This window comes from Microtus pennsylvanicus, chromosome 5 (assembly GCF_037038515.1).
Source record: "Microtus pennsylvanicus isolate mMicPen1 chromosome 5, mMicPen1.hap1, whole genome shotgun sequence".
Lineage (NCBI taxonomy): Eukaryota > Metazoa > Chordata > Mammalia > Rodentia > Cricetidae > Microtus > Microtus pennsylvanicus.
In genome coordinates this window covers 83,234,057-83,258,954 of record NC_134583.1, presented here as the reverse complement: position 1 = coordinate 83,258,954, position 24,898 = coordinate 83,234,057, and the positions used below count along the sequence as shown (strand labels likewise).

At 52.7% G+C, this 24,898-nt stretch overlaps 1 protein-coding gene across 3 annotated transcripts; it reads left to right on the top strand.

Annotated features, from left to right (window-relative positions):
- The first annotated feature begins 6,898 nt into the window (after positions 1 to 6,898).
- Positions 6,899 to 24,781, top strand: Dusp8 (dual specificity phosphatase 8). Of its 3 annotated transcripts, none has more exons than XM_075972822.1 (7): positions 6,899 to 7,048; positions 12,619 to 12,941; positions 14,390 to 14,528; positions 19,721 to 19,887; positions 20,576 to 20,735; positions 20,948 to 21,071; positions 21,271 to 24,781. In XM_075972822.1, exons 2-7 carry the CDS (start codon positions 12,711 to 12,713, stop codon positions 22,346 to 22,348), a joined length of 1,899 nt encoding a protein of 632 aa, XP_075828937.1. In that variant the 5' UTR covers positions 6,899 to 7,048; positions 12,619 to 12,710; the 3' UTR covers positions 22,349 to 24,781. The 3 variants fall into 3 exon arrangements, with proteins under 3 accessions (XP_075828937.1, XP_075828935.1, XP_075828936.1); XM_075972820.1 differs by lacking the exon at positions 6,899 to 7,048 and adding an exon at positions 7,524 to 7,909; XM_075972821.1 differs by lacking the exon at positions 6,899 to 7,048 and adding an exon at positions 8,132 to 8,284.
- Positions 24,782 to 24,898: the final 117 nt, after the last annotated feature.

Genomic DNA, 24,898 nt, shown 5'->3' with positions numbered 1-24,898 from the left:
AGATATAATTTTAAGTCCTTTTAAAAGAATTTAAAATAGGTATGAATAGTTTACCTGTATGTGCACTGTGTGTGTCTGGGGCTTACAGGGACTAGAAGAAGGAACTGCATCTCCTAGGAACTGGAGGATTGGATGTTTGTAAGCCGCCATGTGGGTGCTAGGAACAGAACCCAGGTTCTCTGGAGGAGAGGCCAGTGCTCCTAAGAACTGAGCCATCTCTCCAACCCCCAATTTTAAGACATTTTAAACAGTCCAAAGCACAAAATAAAGAAAAACTACCTACATAGGGACCAACAGATGTTGTGAAACTACAGACACAGTACAGGAGGTCACCCACAAACCTTGTATTTCCTTTCTGTCACTGTGACAAATACCCTAAGAGAAACTTTGGGGGGAAAGAGGTTTATTGGGCCTAAAATTCCAAGCAACTGCCTCTGAACCCAGCAGCCTGGGGTGGTGGAATCCTTCCTATTGCTTTTTTTTTTTTTTTTTTTTTTTTTGTGGTTTTTCGAGACAGGGTTTCTCTGTGGTTTTGGAGCCTGTCTTGGAACTAGCTCTTGTAGACCAGGCTGGTCTCGAACTCACAGAGATCCGCCTGCCTCTGCCTCCCAAGTGCTGGGATTAAAGGCGTGCGCCACCACCGCCCGGCTTTCCTATTGCTTTTCTAATCTGAACCAACAACAACAAAACAGGACAGTATTGATATTGCTGCATCTGGCAACCAGATACTTGTTATTTTGTTCCCTATGTTTATTTACAATTTTAATTGTGTCATAATTTAAAAAGAAATAGTCTGAAATGTATACTAAGGGCACATGAAAGGATAACACCCACCATGCTGTATATACTAGCTAAAATATAAAAATAATCTAACATATAAAAATAAAAGGGGCCTGGGGAGATGATTCAGTGGGTAAATTGCTTGCTGTGCAAACCTGAGAACCTGAGTTTGAGTCCCCAGAATCCACATAAATGCCAGGGAGGTATAGTAGCTTGTAATCCCAGCATGCAGGAGACAGAGACAGGGAGCCCCGGAACAATGTGGTGCGTTAAACTAACCAAAACAGTGAGCTCTGTTCAAGTGAGAGATCCTAGTCCAATAGAAGGTGGCAAGCAACCAAAGAAGACACCAGATAATAACTTCTAGCGTCATGCATGCACTCACACAATATATGTGCATGTACCTGCACACATTCAAACATGTATACACATATAGTAAGAAAAAAATGCTTTAAATAGATAACCCAGAATTGTAAGTCAAATAAACCCTTTCTTCCCCAAAGCTGTTTTCAGTCAGGGTATTTGCCACATCAACAGGAACTAGAATACCAGGTTAGTGGGTGTCCTCCTGTACTGTCTGTAGTTTCTTTTACATCTGTTGGTCCCTATGTGTAGTAGGTATAGTAGCAGAAGCCTGTAATCTCAGCACTCAGAAAGCAGAGGCAGTAGGATTACCATGAGTTTCCACAGTGAGTTCAAGACCAGTGTCTTGTCTCAGAAGTGGGGGGGGGGGGAATAAATACTGATTCAAATACCACTGCCGACCTCCTGAAAACACAACACACAGCCATGGCTGTGGGAAAACAACAATAAGGAAGCATCTCCCCAACTCGAGGAAGCCAAACAGCAGAATACAGACCGTGTTTCCATATCTGTGTCTGAGCACCGATGGCATTAACCCATCAGAACAAGTGAGGGGCTGGACTAGAGGGAGTCTGCTTTCTTATAAACGTATACAGTTGTCAACACAGTTTCCACGGTGGCTGCACAGTCCACATTCCCACCAGCAGAGGATAAGGGTTCCCCCTCCCCACATTCTCAATAGCATCTGTTGCTATTTGTTTTCTTCTTTTTTTTTTTTTTAAAAAAAAGGCTATTTGTTTTCTTGATTCAGACTGGGATGAGGTAGAATTTCAAAGTGGTTTTTATTAACATTTCCCTAATGTATGGGTGTTTTTCAAGCAAACAAAGACAGAACTAACATATATAGCCCAACTACAGCCCTCAGCACCATCTACCCCATGGCCTAAGTCCACATTCCACAGAGATAGTGCACACCCACAATCACTGCTGCACTCTCCAGGAAATGGGACCACCCTAGATGTCCACCAATAGATGAATGGCTAAAGAAAATACACACACAAAAGTGATGAAAGTGTCTCACTAAGTGAAGCATGTCAGACTCAGAAAGACAAATACTGCATGTTTTCTCTTATAAAAGGATGTAGATATTTTGTGTAGTGGGGGGTGTGTGTATAGAACCTGAATCTAGAAGAGGTGGCTCAGGTATTAAGGATGCTACCCGCCTGTGGTGGTTTGAATGTAACTGACCCCCATAATCTCACAGCAGGTGGCACTACTAGAAGGTGTGGCTTTGTTGGAGTGGGTGTGGCCTTGTTGGAGGAAGTGTGTCACTGTGGGGACGGGCTTTGAGGTTTTCTATGTTCACGATGCTGCCCAGTGTCTCAGTCGACTTCCTGTTGCCTGCAAGACATAGGACTCTCAGCTACTACTCCAGCACCACATCTGCCTGCATGCCACTATGCTCCCCATTATGATGATAACTGACTACACCTCTGAGACTGTAAGCAAGCCACACCAATTAAATGTTTTCGTTTATAGGAGTTGTCATGGTCATGGTGTTTTCCACAGCAATAGAAGCCCTAACGATGACACTGCCCAAGCCTGAGGACAAGAGTCTGAATCAAAGTAACATCTAACAAGGTCTCTTGGATGCCTGTGGCCCCAGCACTAAGGGAGTAAAGAGAGAAGGATCTCTGGAGCTTACTGGTTTCTAGCATATTGAGAAAAGTAGGAGCTCTAGATTCAGGGAGAGACCCTGCCTCAAAGGAATCAGGTAAAGAATGATGACATACAACATCCTCCTTTAGATACCGCTTGTGCACAAAGGCACATAAGCCACCCTTGTGAACACACACAAACTAAAACCAGAACAATGAGAAGGGACCTTACGGGATTTGGGATGGAGAAGGAGAAGAAGATGGAATACACGTGAGGGAAGCAGAGGAAGCTATTTGGGGGTGGGGGGAGAGAGAAGTTGCCAGCTAGAGAGCAGCAAGAAGATAGTAAGGGCAGTGGTGGGGTGTTATGAAAATAACATGATGAACCCACAACTTTACATTCTAACCTTAAACTTTAAAGGGGTAGACAGTAGCAGGAGGACTGCAGAGATGGCTCAGCAGTTAAGAACATTTGCTGATCCTGCAGAGGACCCTGGTTCAGTTCCCAGCACCTACATATCACTCACAACAGTCTACAAGTCCAGTTCCAGGGCATCTGGCATCCTCTTCTGGCCTTTGAGGGCACGGTATGCACATGGCGCTTATCCATTGCAGGCAGAAAAAACTCATATATATTAAAAATAAATAAATAAATAAATAAAAGCCATTTCATCAGTTAAAAGTAATAAAAATAAGATAAAGTATAAGAATAAACCTCTTAGGGCTGGAGAGATGGATTGGTGGTTAAGAACACTGGCTGTTCTTCCAGAGGACCGGGGTTCAATTCCCAGCACCCACATGGCAGCTCACAACTGTCTATAATCCCAGTTCCAGGGGATCCATATCCTCACACAGACAAACATAAACATAAAATAAAATAAAATAAAATAAAATAAAATAAAATAAAAGAATAAACCTCTTAGAGGGGCAGTGGTGGCGCACGCCTTTAATCCCAGCACTCAGGAGGCAGAGGCAGGCGGATCTCTGTGAGTTCGAGGCCAGCCTGGTCTACAAGAGCTAGTTACAGGACAGGCTCCAAAGCTACAGAGAAACCCTTTCTTGAAAAGCAAAAAAAAAGATAGAAAGAAAGAAGAAAAAAGAAAAAAAGGAATAAACCTCTTCCTCATGCTGGGTTGCCTTGCCCAGCCTTTATACAAGGGGAGGAGCTTAGTCCTACCTCAACTTGATAGGCTGTACTTTGTTGACACCCATAAGAGGCCTGCCCCTTTCTGAACAAAAACAGAGGAGGAATAGATTGGGATGGGATGAGGGAGAGGTAGGGGGAGAACAGGAGGGAGGGGAAACTGTGGTTGGGATATAAAATAAATGGATAATTTAACTAATAGAAAGAAAGAATGAACATCATCCTTTTTAAAGTAAAAGAAAATGATCAGTTTAAATGGTGGCACATGGGGCTGAGGAGGATAAATTCTAGTAGGGACCACCGATATGTTTTGTAGGAAGACAAAGAATTCTGCAGATGGATGGTGGTGGCCATACATAGCAACCTGAATATTCTCAGGGCGTCTGGGTTGCACTCTTCAATGTTGAAAGTGTGAATGTGTATTTGACCATGAAATATAATTTAAAAATAAGGGTGGAGGGTGTGGTTTTGTGACAAAATGATTGCCACGCATTCACAAGGCACTGGGTTGGATCCCTGGCACTGCCACACTGATGATGATGGTGGTGGTGGTACATTTTTTTAAGTCAGGAAAGGGCCATCTGCTTCATTAACATTTCATTTACTGCTCATCTTAGAAGTCAGCCTGAGCAGCCCAGGGTGGGAATGGTTCCCATGCCTCACAGGCTGAAACAAAGAGCTGAACCTTCCCTTCTCTTTGCCAGGCAGAGGGGTCAGACTCGGGCGACCTCCTAGTTACACCTCAGGCGGCCAGCCTGCGCAGCGTTCTGTTGTGGGCGGCAGAGGGCGCGCGCTGACAAAGCAGAGGGACCCAAGATTGCTGCACCTGCCAGACCCGGCTGGAACAACTGCATTCTGAGGCAGCCAGGACTACCTCAGTTGGGTGAGTCCCTAGCACTTGGAGGGAGGGTCCTGTCAACACAAGGAACTCCAGAAGGTGTCATCAGGCCAGCGCCGGTATGGTGTGCTCACCTGCGGTCTCCAGTGTCCACAGGGCCGCCTGAGGTTGGATCTTGTCCTCCCCTGGCACAGAGGTCGCTACTGGATCCAGCAGAAAGGATAGCAGCACCCTGAGAATGCTTTGCCTGTTCCAGACACTTCTAATCCCCACTCAGTTTGTGAATATATACTCTAGTGACCAGCATGCCAAAAGACCGCCTCACACTATTGGGGATGTGAGAGAATAAGATGCGCAGGGAAAACCCAGCACCCCACGGAGGAGGAGTAGGTTTGCAGAGCAGGTCGTGCTGAAAAGGTCCATAACTAGCGCCATTTGTATGGCAGAGCCTAGCAAGCCCAGCCACAAACTGTATGTGTCCCAACATGACCGTAAGTGTGTCCCAACACAAAATTTTAAACTTACTTGAAATACTTTGAATTTTTTGCAACCTGATTATATATCATTTATGATATTGTGTCTAGTCTCAGAAGGGTGGGGACAGGCTGCTGGCCACACCACCCACCTGGGGTTTCCAGAAGGACCTCCAGGTCACCTGTACCCTGTTGCTCTAACCTGGCAAGAATCTGCCCCAGCATAACCAGAGATCTAATGGGCACTCCCAGAGTGTCCGCTCATACCCTGCCACATTCCTCCTCCTCACCTGGACACTCTCTTAGCATCCCCACTGTTTCCTCCTGGGTCTGGTAGGGTGAGAAGCCAGTTCTCGTTCTCTCTCTCTCTCTCTCTCTCTCTCTCTCTCTCTCTCTCTCTCTCTCTCTCACACACACACACACACACACACACACACACACACACACACACCAGGAGACTGACAGCTCATCTATCAGCCCCACACCTGCAAACCCCAAGCTCTTTTAGGTCTGCTGCTGTCTCCTCAGGAACCTACATGTCCCACTTGCCACCTGGACCTGTCCAGGTCTCAGCCTGAGTTGCTCCCCTTCCCAGATCCCTGCCTCCCCATTCCTTGGGCTCAAGGTGGGCAGAAAGCCAGCACATTCGCAATCCCCACATCAGCACTGACCTGAGTAAGCGCAGTGGAGTTGGCCAACTTCAGCTTCAAGGGTTATCTCCAGCAGTCTGAGGCCTCTATTCAGAGCTCAGCCTGAGGCAGGGAGAGAAAGATCTGAACCCAGTGCCAACCCCAAGCATCCCTGGGGCCCCTCATGCTTCCTTCCTGGCAGCACTCCCAAGTTGTTTGTTTATTTTGTGCTATTTCTGAGCCAGAGACACCTCTTCCCTCCAACCTGTATTAATCCCAGGCTAGACTCCCAGACTCGCCTTGGGCTACACAGGGAGATTTCTGCAAGCTGCTTTTAAACACCCATGGTGAGCCAAGCCAAGCAGGATGCAGCAGGGGATAGGAGAAGGTCCCCGCAGAGCCTTGCCCAGCACCCACTGCTGTTTGTGGTATTCTTCACCGAACCCACACTGGCATAAGAGAGTTCCTTTGTGTCTGCTTCCCTTTCTGGGACCTTTCATTCAACAAGCCTTCTCCCAAGCACTTTCTTTCACTTAGAGACTGTATTCCAAGGGGAAGTTCAGAACCATCCCCGCTCCCCCAACGGGGCATTCATGTTATCTGGTCACCTCACTATTCATTCATCCAGCAGCCAAGATAAGGGCACTTTTTTGAAATGTCTGAAGCATCGTGGTAGGTGCTTGTAATCTCAGCACTGGGAAGGCTGAAACCAGCCTGGGATGCAATATAGAGTTTTGGGCCAACTTAGGTTGTATAATGAGATCATGGGGAGAGGGAAAACTAAGGATGCAAGTGGTTCCTGCTTGCAGGTGGACCAGGGTGGCCCAAGACTCCCCTTTCTCTCAGATCTGCTGACCCCTGTGTATTTCTGCCCTAGTTGTAATTACCCATGTTTTGTTCTGAGTGCTCACGTGATTGTGCTCACACAGTGGGATGAGGTCGACAGTCCCCAGTGGGCAGGGTCTCGAGATGTCGGGGTGGGAGCAGAGGACTGTTTCCAGCTGGCTTTTCACTGGAAGCGTCAAAGACAGAATGTCATAGGTAGGGGGCAGCGCAGCCAGGGGAGCATCGGGGGTCTGGAGCACCGCCCCCAACCCTCACTCCCGTGTTCTCGGGATGAGTGACCTGAGGCAGACCACATCGCCTCGGAGCTTTTTCCGCAAGGTGGAGAGCTGGGCTCCCACCTCCAGGGGTCGTGGAGAGGACAAACGCGGACGCCGCAGGTAGGGCGCTTTGCGGGCGCGGCTCTCCCTGAGCGCGTGCCCGGGGCCGTACCGGGGCTAGGGAGGCGCATTCTTGGAGAGCGTCCCCGCGTGAACAAAGGGTAGGGGAAGGAAAGAAACCAACGACAGCTCCGGTCTAGGAGGTCCGGGAGGGGAAGACCCTAGCACACAGGGACAGTAGGCACAGATCAGAGTGGTGCAAAGCTGAGGGTTCTTGGAGCCACCAGGAGCCCTGGGCTGGGAAGGCTTCCTGGAGGTGGTAGCCGCGACATGCGTGGCCCCTTTAAGAACCGGTGCCCGAGGAGCGCGGGGTGCAGGGGACCGAGGGCGGTGGCAGAAAGACCCACGGCTGCCGCCAGGGCTCCGCACCCAAGGCCCGCTCCGCTGACGTCACCTGCCCCCGAGCGGCCCACTCTGATTGGCTGCAGGTGACGTCAGGGGCTTTTTCGCTCGGCATGACCTCATCCCCGCCGGCAGCCCCGCCCTCCGCCCCGGGCCTGTCACTCGCGGCTCCCGCGGTGGCCCAGCCGGCTCCGCGGACCCCCGCCCCACCCGGACGCGGGACGCGGGACGCCGGACGCTGAGCCCGGCCGGAGCCGCCAGCCGCGCCCGCCAAGCCGCGGGCTGGGATGCGCGCCGTGAGCGCGCGTGCCCGACCGCAGTGCGCGCGCTCCGTCCCGAGCGAGCGCTCCCCGCGGTGGCGGCGACGACGACGGCGGCGGCGGCGACGCGCCCCGCGCGCCTCTCCGGCCCTTGCCCCGGCTGTGCGGGCCCCCGACGGGCCCATGGGTGGCGTGACAGAACGGGTGCCCTGAGCGCGGCACCGACGTCGGGGGCACCTCCACGGCAAGCGAGAGCCAGGTGAGCCGGGCGCGGGCACCGGTTCGGTTCGGAGCTGGGCCCGGGGAGTGCGGGAGGTTCAGCGGGTGAGCGCCCTGCAGTAGGCTCTTTGGAGCATCGAATAATGGATAGATGACTCTGCCCTGCGCACGGCGCGCGCTGCGAATCCGCGTCGGTCCTGAGCTGTCTTTCTCCGCGCATTCCTTTTTATTTGGAGAGACGTACATTAGAGACCTAGGGATTCGTGGGGGAGGGCTGAGATCCAGCACAGATCTCTGAGAGCCTCTGCAAGGCGCCCCCGCTGGCGGCCAGAATAGGAGAAGGTCGTCCACGGCAGCAGCCGGCGGCCGGCGAGATGCGAAACCTCCAACGCCAGAAGGTCGGCTCCGGCCTGTGGTAGGCTCCGTGTCTGGAGGGGAGACCCTAGGACCCCCCTCTCCGGCTCTCTGATAGCTGTCAGGTCACCCCCACTTCGGGATGCTCCATTGGCCTCTGCGGATAAAGAACATCCTTACCCGACGCAGAGGCAGCAAGAGCGATGCTGGGGGAGGGGCCCCGTACAGCCGCCTCCTGCAGCCTGTCTCCCTGTCCTATCTGCCCACCTTGGGAGGGAGCCGCCAGTCAGCCGCCACGGGTACCTGTGGGCCAATCCTTGCAGGTGGAGGGGTAAAGACAGGCCCAGATTCCACTAAATCCAACCTCTTGGGAAAATTTGCCTTCGACTCCTTGTTGCCAGGGTGTGCTGCGTTCTGCAGCAGAGAGATGGGAGCTCTGGTGATGCAGTGATGGGGGTGGGGGATCAGTGTGGCATCTGCAATGCTCTGTTGTGCAGCTTGGGGTGGGAGTGGGGGTGCTTCAGACCACTGTGGGAGTGGATTCAGAATGGAAATTCCGTGACCTGTAGACCCATCCTCACACTTGCTTGCCCCCCAGGGTAGCTGGGTAGGTGAGTGTAGCCTAGGATGCCAGGCTCTGCTCGAGGAGGTCAGAGTCCCTGTGCATCCACTCCTTGGTTAACAAGCACCTGCTACAGATGAGCAGATCATGTGACCAGGAGCTGTAGGTTCATCTTTATGTCTGACTGCTGAAGTCAGCTTAGGGACCTCAGGAGAGTTGCTGGGCAGGTTCTCTTTCCCTTTTGCCCTGTGCCCTTGGGGAGACTTGAGGCTACATCCAGGGACTCAATATAGATGCAGGAAGATGCTTCAAGGCAATGTGTCTAGGGCTCCTGGCAGCATCTCTCTTCTTGGGCTGATGTCCCAGCCCAGAAGTTTCAAATGGACAGGTGTTTCGGTGGGGTACATCTGTGGATCTGGAGTGACTCAGATATGCAGCTCATAGTGAAAACAGGGACAAAAGTTGAGCCCACAACAGAAGAAATAGTTATGTTGTGGTCCTAACAACCATTGTGAGCCAAAGAACTCTGGCTGGAGCTCTCAGGACCACAGCTCTCTCAGGCTGTCTCTTCTTGGCCTAGCCATTTGCTTGAGACAATGTTTCTGCCCCCTGGTGCAGGGGAGCCTGGCTAGAGGAGCCATGGGCTCAGTTGTCATGCAGGAGCATTTGACACCCTCCCTCTCACCGGAGATGGCCTCTGCCAGGCTCCAGAAGTACCCTTGTGTGACAGTGAGCTGGCATCTTAGTATCTTGGGCCCCTAATTGCTGACTCTTTCCTGAGAGCTGCCTGATTGTGGGCAAGGATGCTCAGGCTAGACCACTGTGGAAGGGACCCAGTCTTACAAAGGCTGATGGTCCTGGCAACCATCTCTAGAAGAAGGGAATTCCTTGTTACTAGGCACTGAGAAAGAAGTAGCTTGGTAAGGATGCCACCCAGGGGACTTGAGCTTTGGTTGGTCACATAAGGACTCAGGAACTGGAACATGCTGTGTGGAAACCCCAGTGTGAATGACTGGTGCTTGGTATATGGGCACCAGGAGCTTTGGTATACAGAAGACAAGGATACATGTGCAACTGTATACTTCAGTCTTGCTCTCCAGGAGACTGTAATGCCGTATGTATGTGCAGATGGATACATTGACACATGTATAATTGCACTCAGGGACAAGATGGATTGTCACTATGGCATGCATCTGCCAGTGTGCAAAGGGATGTGTTCCTGTGCCCAGGAAACTGTGCCACAACGGCTGGGCTGTGGACCTGGCCTGCAGCAATGGGGGCTGTCTGAGACTTCCCTGAGGGGCGTGGTCATTGGTTAAGCATGCCTAGGAGAGGCTACCTCCTCCTGACTTTGGACTTAGGAATGCTTGCCTCCTGGCTCAAAATCCTTTGATGAAGGTCTACAACCTCTGCTTAGAGGGTCCTTGACCACCCACAACCCCATTCAAGGCTCTGGGAGAGCAGACCGATAGCTGTTCTCCCTGGGAAGGTCTGGGCAGGGAGTACTTGAGAGCATATGCTTTGCTCAGATTTTGCCTGGTCTATCTGTGCCCTGCTGACCTTCTCAGAATTGACCCCTGTATCTCTGTTTCTAGCCCCAGTAAATTCTAGGCCTGATGCCCAAAACTGAGGAAGCCAAGGGTGAGGGTACAAAGAGATGCTGTCAGGAAGTGCTACTGAAGACTAGCACCTGTGTGAGGGGGTTCATCCAAATCTTCGCAGTGCAGTATACCGACGGTCTCAGAGGAACATGGAGCTCGAGAACTGCAGTGTGGGGCTGGGTCCTGGGAATTAGAGACATGTAGGACAGGGTTGGAATAAGGGGCTTTGTTGCTGTCCTTAAGTGATAGGTCAGGACTACTGGGCACCTGCCATAGAGGAGTGGGAGCATAGAAGAGGGAGACCTGCCTGATCTGCGGAGCAGCCTGCTTAGTGGCTGCTGCAGTAGGAGCTGCCGTTGCCTGGCACCTCTGCTGTTGCCATGGTAACATCGGAGGTGCTAACTTGCTAATGAGTCCCCCTCCGCTGCAAATAACAATACTGTAATGGTTAATGGGGCTCAGCTCCGGTTCTTAGGATTCCCTGGGAGGCAGAGGAAGGGACCAGGTAACAGGCCCAAACAAAGCTGCCCCCATCCCACCCTCCACCAACCAGATCTCCCCTGCCCTTCCCTCTCAGGCTCTCAGGCTTCCCTTCCCTGCCATCCTCAGCCGCAGCTCCTTAGAGGTGCTGTGATGAGGGTCTTCAGAGGGTGAACCCCCAGCGTAGCTTCCCTCAGGGTAGTTCAAGGGCTGTTGCAGAGGCTAGGGCTGCATCTTTTCTAGCTCCCCGGACTAGTCACTCTATGCTTCTCTTGATGCATTTAACCGGTCCCACTCACCTGGGAGGACGCGGAAACTACTGTGGGGCAGAGCCAAGGGAATAGCAAAGGCCCTCTGTGCCCCAGAATCTTGCACTATGGTCCTCTCAAAGACCTGGGTTTTCAGACTTATTGTCCAGCCCTGCTAGTGGGAGGGCTTGCTCCTTCCTCTGACCCGGGTCCTAACCATTAGCCTGTTGTTCCCTTATGCAAGATTCTGGTTAGAGCTCAAGGAAATGTCCCCAAACAGCTAAAATAGGCGTTAAATCAGACTTCTTTCATCAGACAGAGGACCGTTTACACAAGTAGTTTATTTTCTGTGGAGCTTCCTCTGTGTGACTAGTCCAGGCCTGGCTTCCCAATGAAGGCTTGCAGAGGGGGCTGGGATATCAGGGATTAGTACCCCAAAGCTCCTACTTCTGTGTACTGCCCAGGTCCTGGAAGTTGTGCCCTTGCACCAGCATGGCAACTCTATCTAGGCTTTCCACAGGGCCCCAGGAAAGCCAGAGGACACTTCACCCCAGAATCCCTGGCTGCAGGGGAGGATTGGGAATGGGCCATGCCAGGTGAGGGCTCAAGTCTAAAGAGCTAAGTTCTTTCCTACCCCACTACATGTGTGAGGCTAGATGGGGGAGGTACTCTTTCACTTCCCACTGCCTCAAGCCTCAAATTTTCCCATTTTAAGACAAACTCATTGTCCTGACACTGCATGTGTGGTGGGGGCTGCAGGGGGACAGCACCTGACAGATGAGGGTCATCAAGTCTGCTTGACAGGGCTTCTAGGTCCCTTGATGCCACCTCTCTCCAGTTCCTTCACACATTCCCCAGCCCAAGAACCTCTAGGGTCAAACAGGAGGCCCAGCAGTTCCAAGCATCCTGTATACCCAATCTTCATCTTAGAGCTGACAGCCCCTCTCCCTTTGTGCAATGGGTGGAATGCACCAATCTCAGCACACAACAGAGGCTCCCAAGCACCTGGCCTTCAGCCTCCAGGAGCCCGTGAATGGGGTGTGGGGGTTGGTCCTACCCTCCTATATACCAGCATCCAGATGATGAGCTTAAAGAATCTTTCCTGGAGATGGAGTCAAGGAATTGGCCATGCAGCACTGTGGGCAAGTGGGCAAGATTGGAGAATCCCCAGCTGGAAAAAGAGCAGAGAGACAAGCTTTGTACCCTAGGGTTCTGAGAAGAAGAAAATGCAGAGACCCATAGGACAGAGGTTCTAGATAGCTGCACACCAGTGACCACAATAAGAATCCTCCTTTGGGGTCCTTATTTGTCCTCAGCCTTACATCAGAAGTAGGGGGTAGTCAGGGTCTCTTCTATGCACTCACCCTACTGGGTAAGGTGTTCATTCATCCATCCAGATGGAAGGGCTCAAAGGACATGCCAGCTGCCAAACAGAGAAGCCGCTTAGGGGTCAGCTGTAGCTACTCAGATCCTGCCATCTGCTGACCAATCACCTTTCCCTCAGGTCCAGCGCCATGTACTAGGGTACCCAGAACGCTGCAAGGCCACGCCCTCCTCGCTTCAGGGGTCACCCTCCCCACTGCCTACCACCCCACCATGGCTGGGGATCGGCTCCCGAGGAAGGTGATGGATGCGAAGAAACTGGCCAGCCTGCTGCGTGGCGGGCCTGGGGGCCCTCTGGTCATTGACAGTCGGTCCTTCGTGGAATACAACAGCTGCCATGTGCTGAGCTCTGTGAATATCTGCTGTTCCAAGCTAGTGAAGCGGCGCCTTCAGCAGGGAAAAGTGACCATTGCTGAGCTCATCCAGCCCTCGACACGCAGCCAGGTACCTGTGTCCCACCATTGCATCCATAATCCCTGGGGCTGACCATTCCTGAACAAGCACGCACTTGTCACCTCTGAAGGAAACTGGAGCTCCTCGACCTGGTACCCAAGAGTCCTCTGATGAAGCTCATCCCCTTCTCTGTCCCCTAATTCCAAACTGGGTTTCTTGGGGGTCACAGCTGAGAGTGCTGTAGGGCAGTCGCCTTTAGTGAGACCTTCCTCTAGAAGTGGGGGAGGAGCCCCTTTGTCTACCCATCTTCAAGGCAGGGTCAGAGGGAGGAATTGCTGAATGGATATGGGAAGTGGGATTGCACAGAGGGTAGACCAGCGTAGGTGCAGTCGGCTGGTGCTTTCTGAGGACAGGGACAGCTGGGTCTGGCCACTCTGACTGTAGTGAGGCTAGGAGGGAGTAACTAAGGGGATTATACTAGGCAGACCATTTCACCAGCTTCCCCATTCCTCCTGCCACCTCTCAGAGTCTTCAGTGACCCAGAATGCTCTCTGTGACCCCCAAGAAGGAACTTCCTTCCACAGAGGAAGGGACCAATTTCTCCCCTGGTCTATCCAGTGCATCAGCTGGAGAGGGACTAACCTATCCAGGAGTGTGTGTGGCCTGGGATAGCACCAGCTACCAACTGCTCCCACCTCCTTTGGGTTAGAGGGCCTACCAATGGAACCAAGGCTTTGGGAGGGTTTCCAGTTTCCAAACTGCCCGCATCCAAGCTATGAAGTGAGAGAACCTAGGTGGGGTGCCGCTTGTCGGGAGTCCCCCACTCCAAGGCCAGAGCTGGCTCCCTGTGGTGCCAATGAAGGGAATCCAGTGATTAATCACCCCCAGCGAGGACTTCAGCCAGAGTGTAATCCTATTGGCTGCTGATGACATCATCCGGCCTGGGGTTGACAGCTCAGCTGGCTTAAAGGCTGAGTGTGCTTGGGAGGCAGGGACATCAGCCTGTCTGAGCAAAAGGTCCCTCAACATCTGGCCCTAAGGCCTCCATAGTGGGGAGAGAGGAAGAACCCCAGCTCCTAGTTTCTGCCTCCTGACCTGGTGATATTTGGGAGGGGAGTCCTGTTACATCCTTAGTTTCTCCATCAGGGGCTGGGGGGCAGCAAAAAAGAAAAGAGAGATACTGGTCTTCTAGGAAGCCTAGGAGCCAGCCCAGGCTTTGTGTATGTGCTCTCTGGGGCCCCGTTATACCTACCTGTATTCTTTAACATTTCAAGTTCTGGTACTTTTATCTATGAGGGGCATGGCTGCCTAGAACTGGAGCCACCCCCAATTCCTAGTCCTGTCTGGTGCAAAGCCTGATGGTGGAGCCATGGGTTTTGTTTTTTGTTTTTTCTGCCTAGCCACGGGAGTGAGAAGGAGAATGGCAGCAGCCCCTGCCTCCTGTCCTCTGGCACCTTGATCTTACAAATGGCCTAACTTCTGCCCTTATGGTCCTCTAGGTGGATGCCACAGAACCACAGGATGTGGTAGTGTATGACCAGAGTACACGAGATGCCAGTGTGCTGGCAGCAGACAGTTTCCTGTCCATCCTGCTCAGCAAGCTGGACGGCTGCTTCGACAGTGTGGCCATCCTCACAGGTGAACTTGGGGAATGGGCCAGGGCCGTGGGATATACCTCCTCTTCCAAACACCCCTCCCCATGCACTTCGCTAGGACTAGAAGTGTCAGAGGAGAAGCAGAATTACTGGAACAGTAGGGGGAGCCTAAGGCCTCTAGATTTCTCAAAACCCACCTCTGCCTCTGCAGAAGAGGTAGACAAGCAGGAGCTCCCCCAAAACCATGCTTTTGGTAGCGAGGGAGCCAGGGACCCAGGCTACAACCAGTTTCTGTCTCAAGGAGAGGAAGTGAAGGCTTTACCTCCTGAAAACTTCAGTCTATCCCAGAACTGGTCACATAGCAGGGACCTTACTCAGACAAGGTACCAGCTGGCCACAGGTCATCTCACTACTCCATTGTGGCTGCTACTTAAGGGATCAGCGGAGTGTCTCTCTGGACTACCTGTGCTCCAAAAGCAGTCTGGCGAGCTGGCCTCCAGTCCCTACTCAGAGTCACACACACCCGCTGACTCATGTCTCATACTCCCACTCTCAACCATGTGCTTAGACACACTCACCCTCAGGCCGCGGCTGAAAGGGCTTTTGTAGATTCTACCTCCCCGAGAGGCAGCCTAGATTCCTAAATAGCTGCTGGAGTGGGCTTGTTCAAGGATGCCTACTCCGGCCGGCTGGAATCTAGGCCCTTTGCTGATGCCCTCTGCCCATGCTGGTGGCCTCTGCATAGCACAGAGCTGATGGAGTATCCTCCACACCCACCCGCTGCATATGGAGTGGAATAAGTGGGTAGGTAGCCAGACCAGTTCAATGGCCTCGAAATCCCATGAGCACCATAACATCTAGCCCAACCGGAAAGGGAGGGCTGAGAGGGCCTGGGCAGCTTTAGCCAGACTACTAGGTAGATGAATCCAACCTGAGGGGCTTCGAGTGGTTTGGAGGCTCAGTATCATGGGTAGGGTGAGTTGTCTATTTGGATCTGAGTTATGTAGCATCATGCTCTGGGCCAGTATGGTCAAAGGATAGCTGTGTGTCTACGTACCGTGAGCCTCAGGTATCAGCCACATGCACCTCACTTCTGGTATCGGTGCAGATGATGAGCCTGTCTGAGTAGGAGTCATAATTTATTGTGCATTTGAGAATTCTTGGAACCAGGAGCCACATAGCTGTACCATAGTTCTAGCCTTCCGGGCTTAGTTTGGGAGGAAGAGGAGTTTGGACCTTTTTATAAGCTCACTAGGCCTACGGGAATACCTCCTGTATCTAACTCATCACCCTAGTCATGAACGGAAGAATGAGGTTCTTCTGAAAATGTGAAGGGCTCCAGAGCAGCGCCCTTCCTGGCCCTAGCAGGACAGCTTAAAATCTAGCAGGTTCTGTCTCTTGGGCCAAGGGCAAGGGGCAAGGACAATTTTGGAGGCTGGAGAAGTCCTGGCTGGGATCCTCCCAGAGGATTCATCTGGACCTGGTTGTGCTCTATCCAGCCCCCTCTACAGTTCTAGATGTCTGTCTTGCCAAGTTTGCTGGGGGGGTGGAGTTCCTGGTCAAGGCAGTGTGAGACACACTCAGAGTGGCAACACATCGGCCCGGCCCCTGCTGAGTTAGCCTAGAATCAGAAGCAGACTTCCGAGCAGGGGCTGGGGCGATTTCACAGCACACACATAGCTCTTTGGCCCCCTGGCCAAATACAACAGAGACCAGGCCTTCTTTAAACATCACCTTCTGGCTGGTGCTCACAGGAAGCTCAGGAAGATGGCCAGTGAAAGCAATCAGGAGAGGGTACTGAGAACCCAAGCGGTGCCCTCACAGTGGTATTTTCTAGGGGGATGTGCCTTACGGTTTCTTTTTGTTTTGTATTTATTTATTTATTTATTTATTTGGACACAGGGTTTCTCCGTGTATCCCTGCTGTCCTGGAACTCATTCTGTAGACCAGGCTGTCCTGGAACTCACAGAGATCCACCTACCTCTGCCTCCCAAGTACTGGGATTAAAGGTCACCTGGCTAGTTAGAGTTTATATTGCAGTGAAGACACACCATGACCACAGCAACTCTTTTTTTAAAAAAAAAAAATTATTTATTATGTATACAATATTCCGTCTGTGTTTATGCCTGCAGGCCAGAAGAGGGCACCAAACCCCATTACAGGTGGTTGTGAACCACCATGTGGTTGCTGGGAATTGAACTCAGGACCTTTGGAAGAGCAGGCAATGCTCTTAACCTCTGAGCCATCTCTTTAGCCCCTACAGCAACTCTTATAAAGGAAAATATTTTATTGGGGCTGGCTTATAGTTCAGAGGTTTAGTCCATTATCATCATGGCAGGAAATGCGGCAGGAAGCAGAGTAGTACACAGGCAGACATGGTGCTGGAGAGGTTCTTCATCTGGATCTGCAGGCAGCAGGAAGAGTGAGACAGTGGGCGTGCCTTGAGCATCTGAAACCTCAAAGCCTGCCCTCAGTGACACACTTCCTCCAACAACAAGGCCACACCTCCTAATAGTGCCACTCCCTGTGGGCCTGTAAGCCATTTTTATTCACACCACCACAGAGGGTAATGAACTTAGTCCCTTTTTTCCACAAGTAAAGTTAGAGTTTATTAGGGAAGAGTTTTAACCTAGATCTCAGTATGCTTTAGTTTTTTGTGCTGCTGTGTTAATCTAATCAAATGTAACTTCAGGGAGGAAGGGTTTATCTGGCTCCCCGGTATGGGTATAGCCATCATGGTGGGGAAATTAAGACTGCAGGAGCCTGAAGTAGCTGATCACATCACATCCACAATCGGGAACAGAACTGCAGATGTGGGTAGGCTGCTGCTCAACTCACTTTTTGTGTTTTGTACCATCCTGGATCCTCTGCCCAGGGAATAGCTATGTTCATAACTAAGATGGCTCTTCCCACATTAATGAACATAATCAAGATAACTCCCTACAAGCTTGCCAGAGAAGCCTCTCCTGAGTGATTCTATATTCTGTCGAGTTAGCAATTAACCATCACAGTGTGCATCATTAGAGAAAGGGGGAGGGAGGAAGGGGCTTTAGCTTTCTAAACGGCAGGCAGACCCTTAGCTAGAAGCTGGTGTGACCTGTCATTGTACTATCATTGTGGAATGTGAGCCAGTGATGTCACAGCTATGAAACAAACAGGCTCTGAAGCCTGGAGATGCTGACATGTCCCAGACTCTGTTGGGTAGAGATGGCTGTAATCAGACCAGAGCAAACCTGACCATCTGTAGGCTGGACCGTGCCAAGTCCATTGCACAAAGAAATGCATGTTTTTATATGTGTCTCCCTGTAAACATCAGGCATGATAATGGCACTGTCTCTGGCCTCCCAAGTTCAGGGGGTAGAGGCTGTGTATGGGAATGTTCTATAGGAGAAAGAGCTTCAGGGATGGTCAGAGCATTTTCTAGGCCTCCCAGAGACTTACTAATAGCTGAGATGCACCCATTCAACCTTGGTACCCCCATTTCTAGCCACTCACATAGCCTGGGAGAGCCCCCCAAATACCTAAGCCTCAGGCCTTGAGGGGGATAGAGTCCATAAAAGGAATCTGGAAGGGCGTGTAAGGGCCTCAGCCCAGCCTGGGAACTTTCTAAGGTTCTGAGAAGGCTGGGGTTACTATACTTGGCAGAAACATTTGAACCTCCCTCCTGTGGGTAGGGTGGACAGGGGTCTCTGGTAGAATTCCTCCTCTGGACAGGCTGTGGAGGAGAGGAAAGACTAAGACCCAGGCTTCTGGCCAAGTAACGAGAAGACAAAAGGGGCTGTAATCTATGGAAGGGGCTGTGCAGAGGCACCATCCCTCTAGGGCCGACCGTGAGTGGTCATGGTGCCCAGCTCAGCCTCCCCTTGGAATGTAAGCTGCAGCATTGCTGCTAGTACCACCTTCTCCTCTAAGGCCACCAAAGATAAGATTTCATTGAGGAGGTAGGGAGCAATACATCAGATGTACTGGTTGAGGGGTTGTGCATACTGTCTATGAGCTGGGCCAGTGTGAAGGCAAAGGTAGAAGCTTCCCTGTTCTTAGAGATTATCCAGGTCCTAGCACCTGCCTCTTTCAAGACTGGGAAAAGCAGGGTGTGTGTGTGTCTGTCTGTCTGTGATGTGTGTGTGTGTGCGTACGTGTACACACGCACCCCAAAACACTATCTTCACTTCCTCCCATGAGACACATTGGGTCTTAGCCCAGGCATCCTGTGCTCGGATGGTGTGATTGAGAGCAGAAACTGAGCTCACTTGCTTGTCAGAACTTGGCATCATGGAGTATAGGAAGTCCCATTCTGCTGAGCTCACCTCACCATGTTAAGAGCTGGTTTTTGGATGAACCCCAGCCAGGTTAGATGTGGCTGGGTTTATTTTTACCTCATTATAATTGTGTTTTTCTGAGTCTGTTAACAATGCTGTATGGCAGGCAAAATAAGGAAACTGAGGCCAGAGGCATGCCTTGCCTGAGGTCACTCAGTCAGATGTACCAGAGGAGCCAGCTTGGGTATCTCAAAATGGTGGGGGGTTTCCTTCCCTAGCCCAGAGTCTCGATCTTGGGTGTATCTAAACAGTGGCAACAGGGAGCAAGCTGTTTGTCCCCTGGGTGCAGGCTTCCCTGTTTCTCTGTCATCTCCTGCTGGGTAGACTGGAGCCATGGCTGAACCACAAATGCCCTGTGGGCTATGGCAATTCCAGTGGGTGATGTCATGCCCAAAGAGGCCCCACCTCAGAAGCCCTTTCCTCCCAGGCCTGGCACTAGAGTCCAGGCCTGTGGCTTCCAGCCAACTGGAGTCAGGGAGGGATTGCATCAGCATTGAGAGAGGCTAAGTGCCAGCCTGGCCCCAGGCCAGTGATGTACAAGGGTTGGGAAAGAACTTGCCTTGCCATACCTGGGGAATAAGAGACCCCTGATAAGGTCTGAGCTGTCCCTTGCCTGGCTTCCATGTGCTGTACTGACAGGCCGCCTTAACCCCACATTTATGGGCATCAAAGCCATGCCCCTGAGCCGGTCCCTAATTAGCCTGAGGAGGAATGTGGGCGTCGGTGCCTGCTCTAAATGGGCAGCAGCACAGCCCCCAGTGCTGCAGAGAAGGACAAGTAGCCTGCCAGCAAGAGTCCAGGTGCTAGGCCAGAAGCGGGCTGGGCTTGGGGTCCACAGGGTGTGGCTAAGCCCAGAGGAACTCTCCTGCCCTGGCTGGCCAGCCTCCTTAAAAGCCTTCTGTGTCTCCTCCCACAGGGGGCTTTGCCACCTTTTCCTCCTGCTTCCCAGGCCTCTGTGAGGGAAAACCTGCCACCCTACCATCCATGAGCCTCTCTCAGCCCTGCCTGCCTGTGCCCAGTGTGGGCCTGACCCGTATCCTGCCTCACCTCTACCTGGGCTCTCAGAAAGATGTCTTGAACAAGGTGAGTGCACGGGGGGGGGGGCACCACTGATGGTGTAAAGAGGCGGGATCTGGAATTGGGTCCTAAGGTAGTGTGAAGGGACGAGCAGGTGATAGATGAGTATGGGGTGGGACCACAGGAGGACCCAGAGCCCCAACACACTGGACCACAGTATGGCCCAGGGAGGAACCCAGTGAGGCTAGGTGGAAGAGCAGGCTCCTGGACTCCTCTGTGGTGGGGCGCTGGGAGCCTACATGCCAAACTGCTTCTGTCACTGGGCCACTGGCCAGCTCTGAAAGAATCCCATGTTTTAAAAATGGCAAGGAGGGGAAAGGATGAAGGCACCGCCCAGGCAACCATAAAATTCCTAGGAGCCCAATGCAGTCTGTAGGTGTGGCTTACAGAAGCCATCTTCCTATACCGATCAGTGGGCTCAATCAATGGTTGGGATGAGAAGGGGTTCCTGGGGCCAGTCTTTCCCATATAGCGAGATCCTGAACAAAATCTAAGGCTCAGGAGCATCACAAGACTTTAGAGTCCTTCTATTCTGCAGAAAGAGGGAGGGAGGGAGGGAGGGAGGGAGGGAGGGAGGGAGGGAGGGAGGGAGGGAGGGAGGGAGGGAAGAGAGAGACTGAGACTCTCAGCTCCTCCTCTAGGGGCTTTGCTTTTCTCTGCTACCCCATTCTGACCCATCTTCCTATCCCTCCAGGATCTGATGACCCAAAATGGAATAAGCTATGTCCTCAATGCCAGCAACTCCTGCCCTAAGCCGGACTTCATCTGTGAGAGCCGTTTCATGCGCATCCCCATCAACGACAACTACTGTGAAAAGCTGCTGCCCTGGCTGGACAAGTCCATTGAGTTCATTGGTGAGGGGAGGGGAGGGTGTGTCTGTCTCTATGGGATGGGGAGGCTGGCTCGAGGGAAGAGTGGGCAGAGGGGAGGATTACCCCTGGGGACACCCGGCTCCGGGAAGTCACCCACACCGTCTGCCATAGGGAGGGTAGGGGCCAACCTTGGGCAGGGAGGAATAGTGCAATCTCAGTCCTCACCTGGTCCTCCACCATCCACCTGCCCCCAGATAAAGCCAAGCTGTCCAGCTGCCAAGTCATTGTTCACTGTCTGGCTGGCATCTCTCGCTCTGCCACCATCGCCATCGCCTACATCATGAAAACCATGGGCATGTCCTCGGACGACGCATACAGGTACTCTTCCCCTCCCATGTCTTAGGGACCTGGAACTCCACAACCAATGGCTAACAGTGTTGCCCTCCCTTCCTCTCTCCACCCACTACTGCCCTGGCAGGGAGGGAAAACCAGAACCCAACACAAAGCTTGGGTACCTCAAGGCACAGGGGGAAAATCAGCACAAGCCTGTTCTGACAAATTTCTCTTGCTTGTCCAGGTTTGTAAAGGATCGGCGCCCCTCCATCTCTCCCAACTTCAACTTCCTGGGCCAGTTGCTGGAGTATGAGAGGAGTCTGAAGCTGCTGGCTGCCTTGCAGAGTGATGGACCTCACTTGGGGACCCCTGAGCCCCTCATGGGCCCGGCAGCAGGCATCCCACTGCCCCGGCTGCCACCATCTACCTCAGAGAGCGCTGCCACTGGGAGCGAGGCAGCCGCTGCAGCCAAGGAGGCCAGCCCAAGTGCTGGAGGGGATGTTCTGATCCCCAGCACAGCTCCAGCCACCAGCGCACTGCAGCAGGGCCTGCGTGGCCTGCACCTCTCCTCTGACCGCCTCCAGGACACCAACCGCCTGAAGCGCTCCTTCTCCCTGGACATCAAGTCAGCCTATGCACCCAGCAGGAGGCCTGACTTTCCCGGCCCACCGGACCCCGGCGAAGCTCCAAAGCTTTGCAAGCTGGACAGCCCATCCGGGGGGACACTGGGTCTGCCCTCGCCCAGTCCGGACAGCCCAGACTCTGCTCCAGAGGGGCGTCCACGACCCCGCCGGCGACGGCCCCCAGCCAGTTCTCCGGCCCGCTCCCCGGCTCATGGCCTGGGCCTGAACTTTGGAGACACGGCCCGGCAGACTCCGCGGCATGGCCTCTCGGCCCTGTCGGCACCCGGACTACCCGGCCCTGGCCAGCCGGCTGGCCCCGGGGGCTGGGTGCCGCCACTGGACTCCCCCGGCACACCGTCACCGGACGGACCCTGGTGCTTCAGCCCGGAGGGCGCTCAGGGCCCGGGCGCCGTGTTCTCTGCCTTTGGCAGGGCGAGTGCTGGTGCACCTGGACCGGGTGGCGGCAGCAGCAGTAGCAGCAGCGACCTGCGGAGGCGGGAGGTGCTGCGGGCTGAACCCCGGGACGTGCGGACCGGCTGGCCTGAGGAGCCTGCTTCAGATACACAGTTCAAGAGGCGCAGCTGCCAGATGGAGTTCGAAGAGGGCATGGTGGAGGGGCGGGCACGCGGCGAAGAGCTGGCAGCTCTAGGCAAGCAAGCCAGCTTCTCGGGTAGTGTGGAGGTCATCGAAGTATCGTGACCCTTCAAGAGTCCCTGAGCCCCCGCTCCAGCTAGGCCAGGTATAAATATATATTATATATAACACACAGAAAGGTAAATGGTTTTACTGCAATTTTTATCAAGAAGTAAATATTTCAATTTTTTATTTATTTAAGCTAGTGATCTGGCAACTGTGCGGGGCAGTCCTCAAGCTCTGTTTTTACTGTCTGATATTTAAACTGAAACAGGTTTCTAAGCAATATGAGGCCACCTTCAATCCCAAACTGGATTGACAGGCCTGGGCCCCTCCTTCCCCCCTCCCCTCTGGAAATAGTACTGACCTTGCAAAGAGCTGCCCAGCTTTCCTGCACTTTTTACATAAGAAAAGGGGGAAAAGGAGAAAGATAACCCTTATTTGCCACAAACTGAGCCGCAGACCCCTTGCCTTTCCTTCCTTCCTCTCCTGGTCTCTCCTCTCCTGTCTTTCATGTCTTGGGCTCTGTAGCAAAGCCATAGATAGGTAAGGGGAGGGGGAGACCCTAGTGTCCCTGCAGAAGGCCCCACTAGCAGCCCCCCACACACACCTCAAGTTGCCAAGTCTTAGTGGCATAGGGGTACCCTCTCTGCCTGTCCATTACCCCAGGGATGTTCCTTGGCAGGTCTTGGTGGGCACTGGGCCCAATGGACCAGAGTTTTCAGGGAGACTTGGACAAGAGGTGGGGGGGGGGTTCCTGAGAGCTAGATGAGGTAGCCCCCAAGGCAAGGATGGAGTAGACAAAAGAGCTCACACTCCTGCAAGAGTGAGATCCAGTTCCTCAAAAGGGCCCAGGAGGCCATTCAGAGGAGGAGTCTCTCTTTCCTTTGCAGATGCTCTTGCCCATTGGGAAGCCTAGTTAGACTCCCCAGCATGGACTGGGGTAGTGCCCAATGCTGCAGGCAGGGGCAGCTAGGCTAGCTGGGGCTGGCAGGGGCTAGCTCTGCTGGTCAGAGGGGAGTTCTGGGTCCAGTATAAATGGGGGTAGATTCACGCTCTCCTTCTAGGTTCTTCCTGCCCCTGGAAGGACTTGGAATTCAGGTGCACCTGCAGGTTGAGGGGCCTCTGGAGCAGGCCTCCTTACAGATGGAGTCAAGCACCTATCAAGCACATGGGTTTCCAGGAAGTGGGAATCCTCAGCTTTGGGAGAACTCTCTCCAAGCAGAGAAATACCCCATCTAGACACAGAGATGCTGGGGAAGTCCTTGGTGACTACCCCATCCCCACAGGGGCTTCTCAGGAGAGAGTCCCCCTGTGTGCTCCCTTCCCAGGGTACTTTCCCACTGTCTTCAAGATGAGATTCTAGCCTCCACCGAAGGTGGCTTTTTTTCTTTTTCTTTTTTCTTTTTCCTTTTTGGCTCAGAGCCAATCTAGAAGCAAGGACAGGAGAAAAGTACCAACCACCCTTGCTGAATATCCTCTTGGACCATTTGGGACCCAAAGGTTTGAGGCAGAATAAGGGCTCTTGCCCTAAGAGCTCCTCAAATGTGTGAGTGGGGCTGTCCTTCGAGGAAGAAGCCAGGGGCTCGGTAATAGGCAGCTGGGGCAGGACAGAGTCCTGGAGAAAGACTTAGGATGGCACCTTTCTACCCCACCTCCCTTGCTGTGTCCTTCTGTTTGTTCTTTTGACCACTACCCTGTGTTCCTGTCATTCTCCTTAAGCAAAAGTCCTGTTGCAGTTCTCTTGACCCCACCCGTCCCGATCCCTGAGAAAATAAGATATTGTTGTATTTGCAATCTATGGATTAGAGGTTTAAGTATTTATTATTATTATTATTGGTTAATTATTATTATTATTATTAATTATGTAAATTTCCCTCCTGTCTGTCATTGAATTTCTAAGGTGACCCTGGGTGTGGAGGATGCACTGGCTTCCCCCTCCTTGCCCCCACCCTACTGCTGTCCAGGAGATAGTAGTATGTGGCCACCAGTCGGACCCTGAAGATCCCCCTTGGGTCTGGTCCCTCCCCTCTCTCTGTGGAGATATGGCATCTATCCTGGACACATGGGGCCCATTAGCCACAGTCTGTCTCTGTTCTCACTCATGGCCCTGGTCACCCTAAAGTGAGCAGACAAGATGAAGGATAAGGTCCCAGCTGCTTGCTCTGATACAGGGTGGAGAGAGGTGGAGCATAGGCCTTCCCTGGTGGCTCTTCACCCACTGTCCAACATGTGGAGGATATAGGGTCCTCCTGAGCCTCTCTTGCTCTCTTACCCCTCATACCTGGTCACTGCCTGGCACTGGAATGACCCAGAATGCACCTGGCCCCTCCTGTTGTTTTCTGGAAAGTCCAGTATAGGAGAGGTAGCTGGTCCCTTGCCCAAGGACCAGGGTGCCAGCTTCCCCCTTGGGACCTTTCCCCATGAGGCCGCACTTTCCCATCCTTCCTTTTGTATTTGAAACAATGTGTTGTAATAAATCATAAGAACGATGTTTTCCCCAGGCCTCTGCTGCCTCTTTCTTAGGGCTGGTTGTGGGAGAGGTTGGACACTGGGGGCGGGGGCAGTCTGGAGGTTCCAGGAGTCAAGGGCCTGGTAGGTTGTGCCTGCAAAGTG

What these genes read in the sequence shown, in the direction of transcription:
- Dusp8 (XM_075972822.1), top strand. Translation starts at nt 12,711, where the DNA reads ATGGCTGGGGATCGGCTCCCGAGGAAGGTGATGGATGCGAAGAAACTG. An exon ending in CAAGTCCATTGAGTTCATTG is followed by an intron (nt 20,736 to 20,947) that starts GTGAGGGGAGGG and finishes ACCTGCCCCCAG; the next exon opens with ATAAAGCCAAGCTGTCCAGC. An exon ending in TCCTCGGACGACGCATACAG is followed by an intron (nt 21,072 to 21,270) that starts GTACTCTTCCCC and finishes TTGCTTGTCCAG; the next exon opens with GTTTGTAAAGGATCGGCGCC.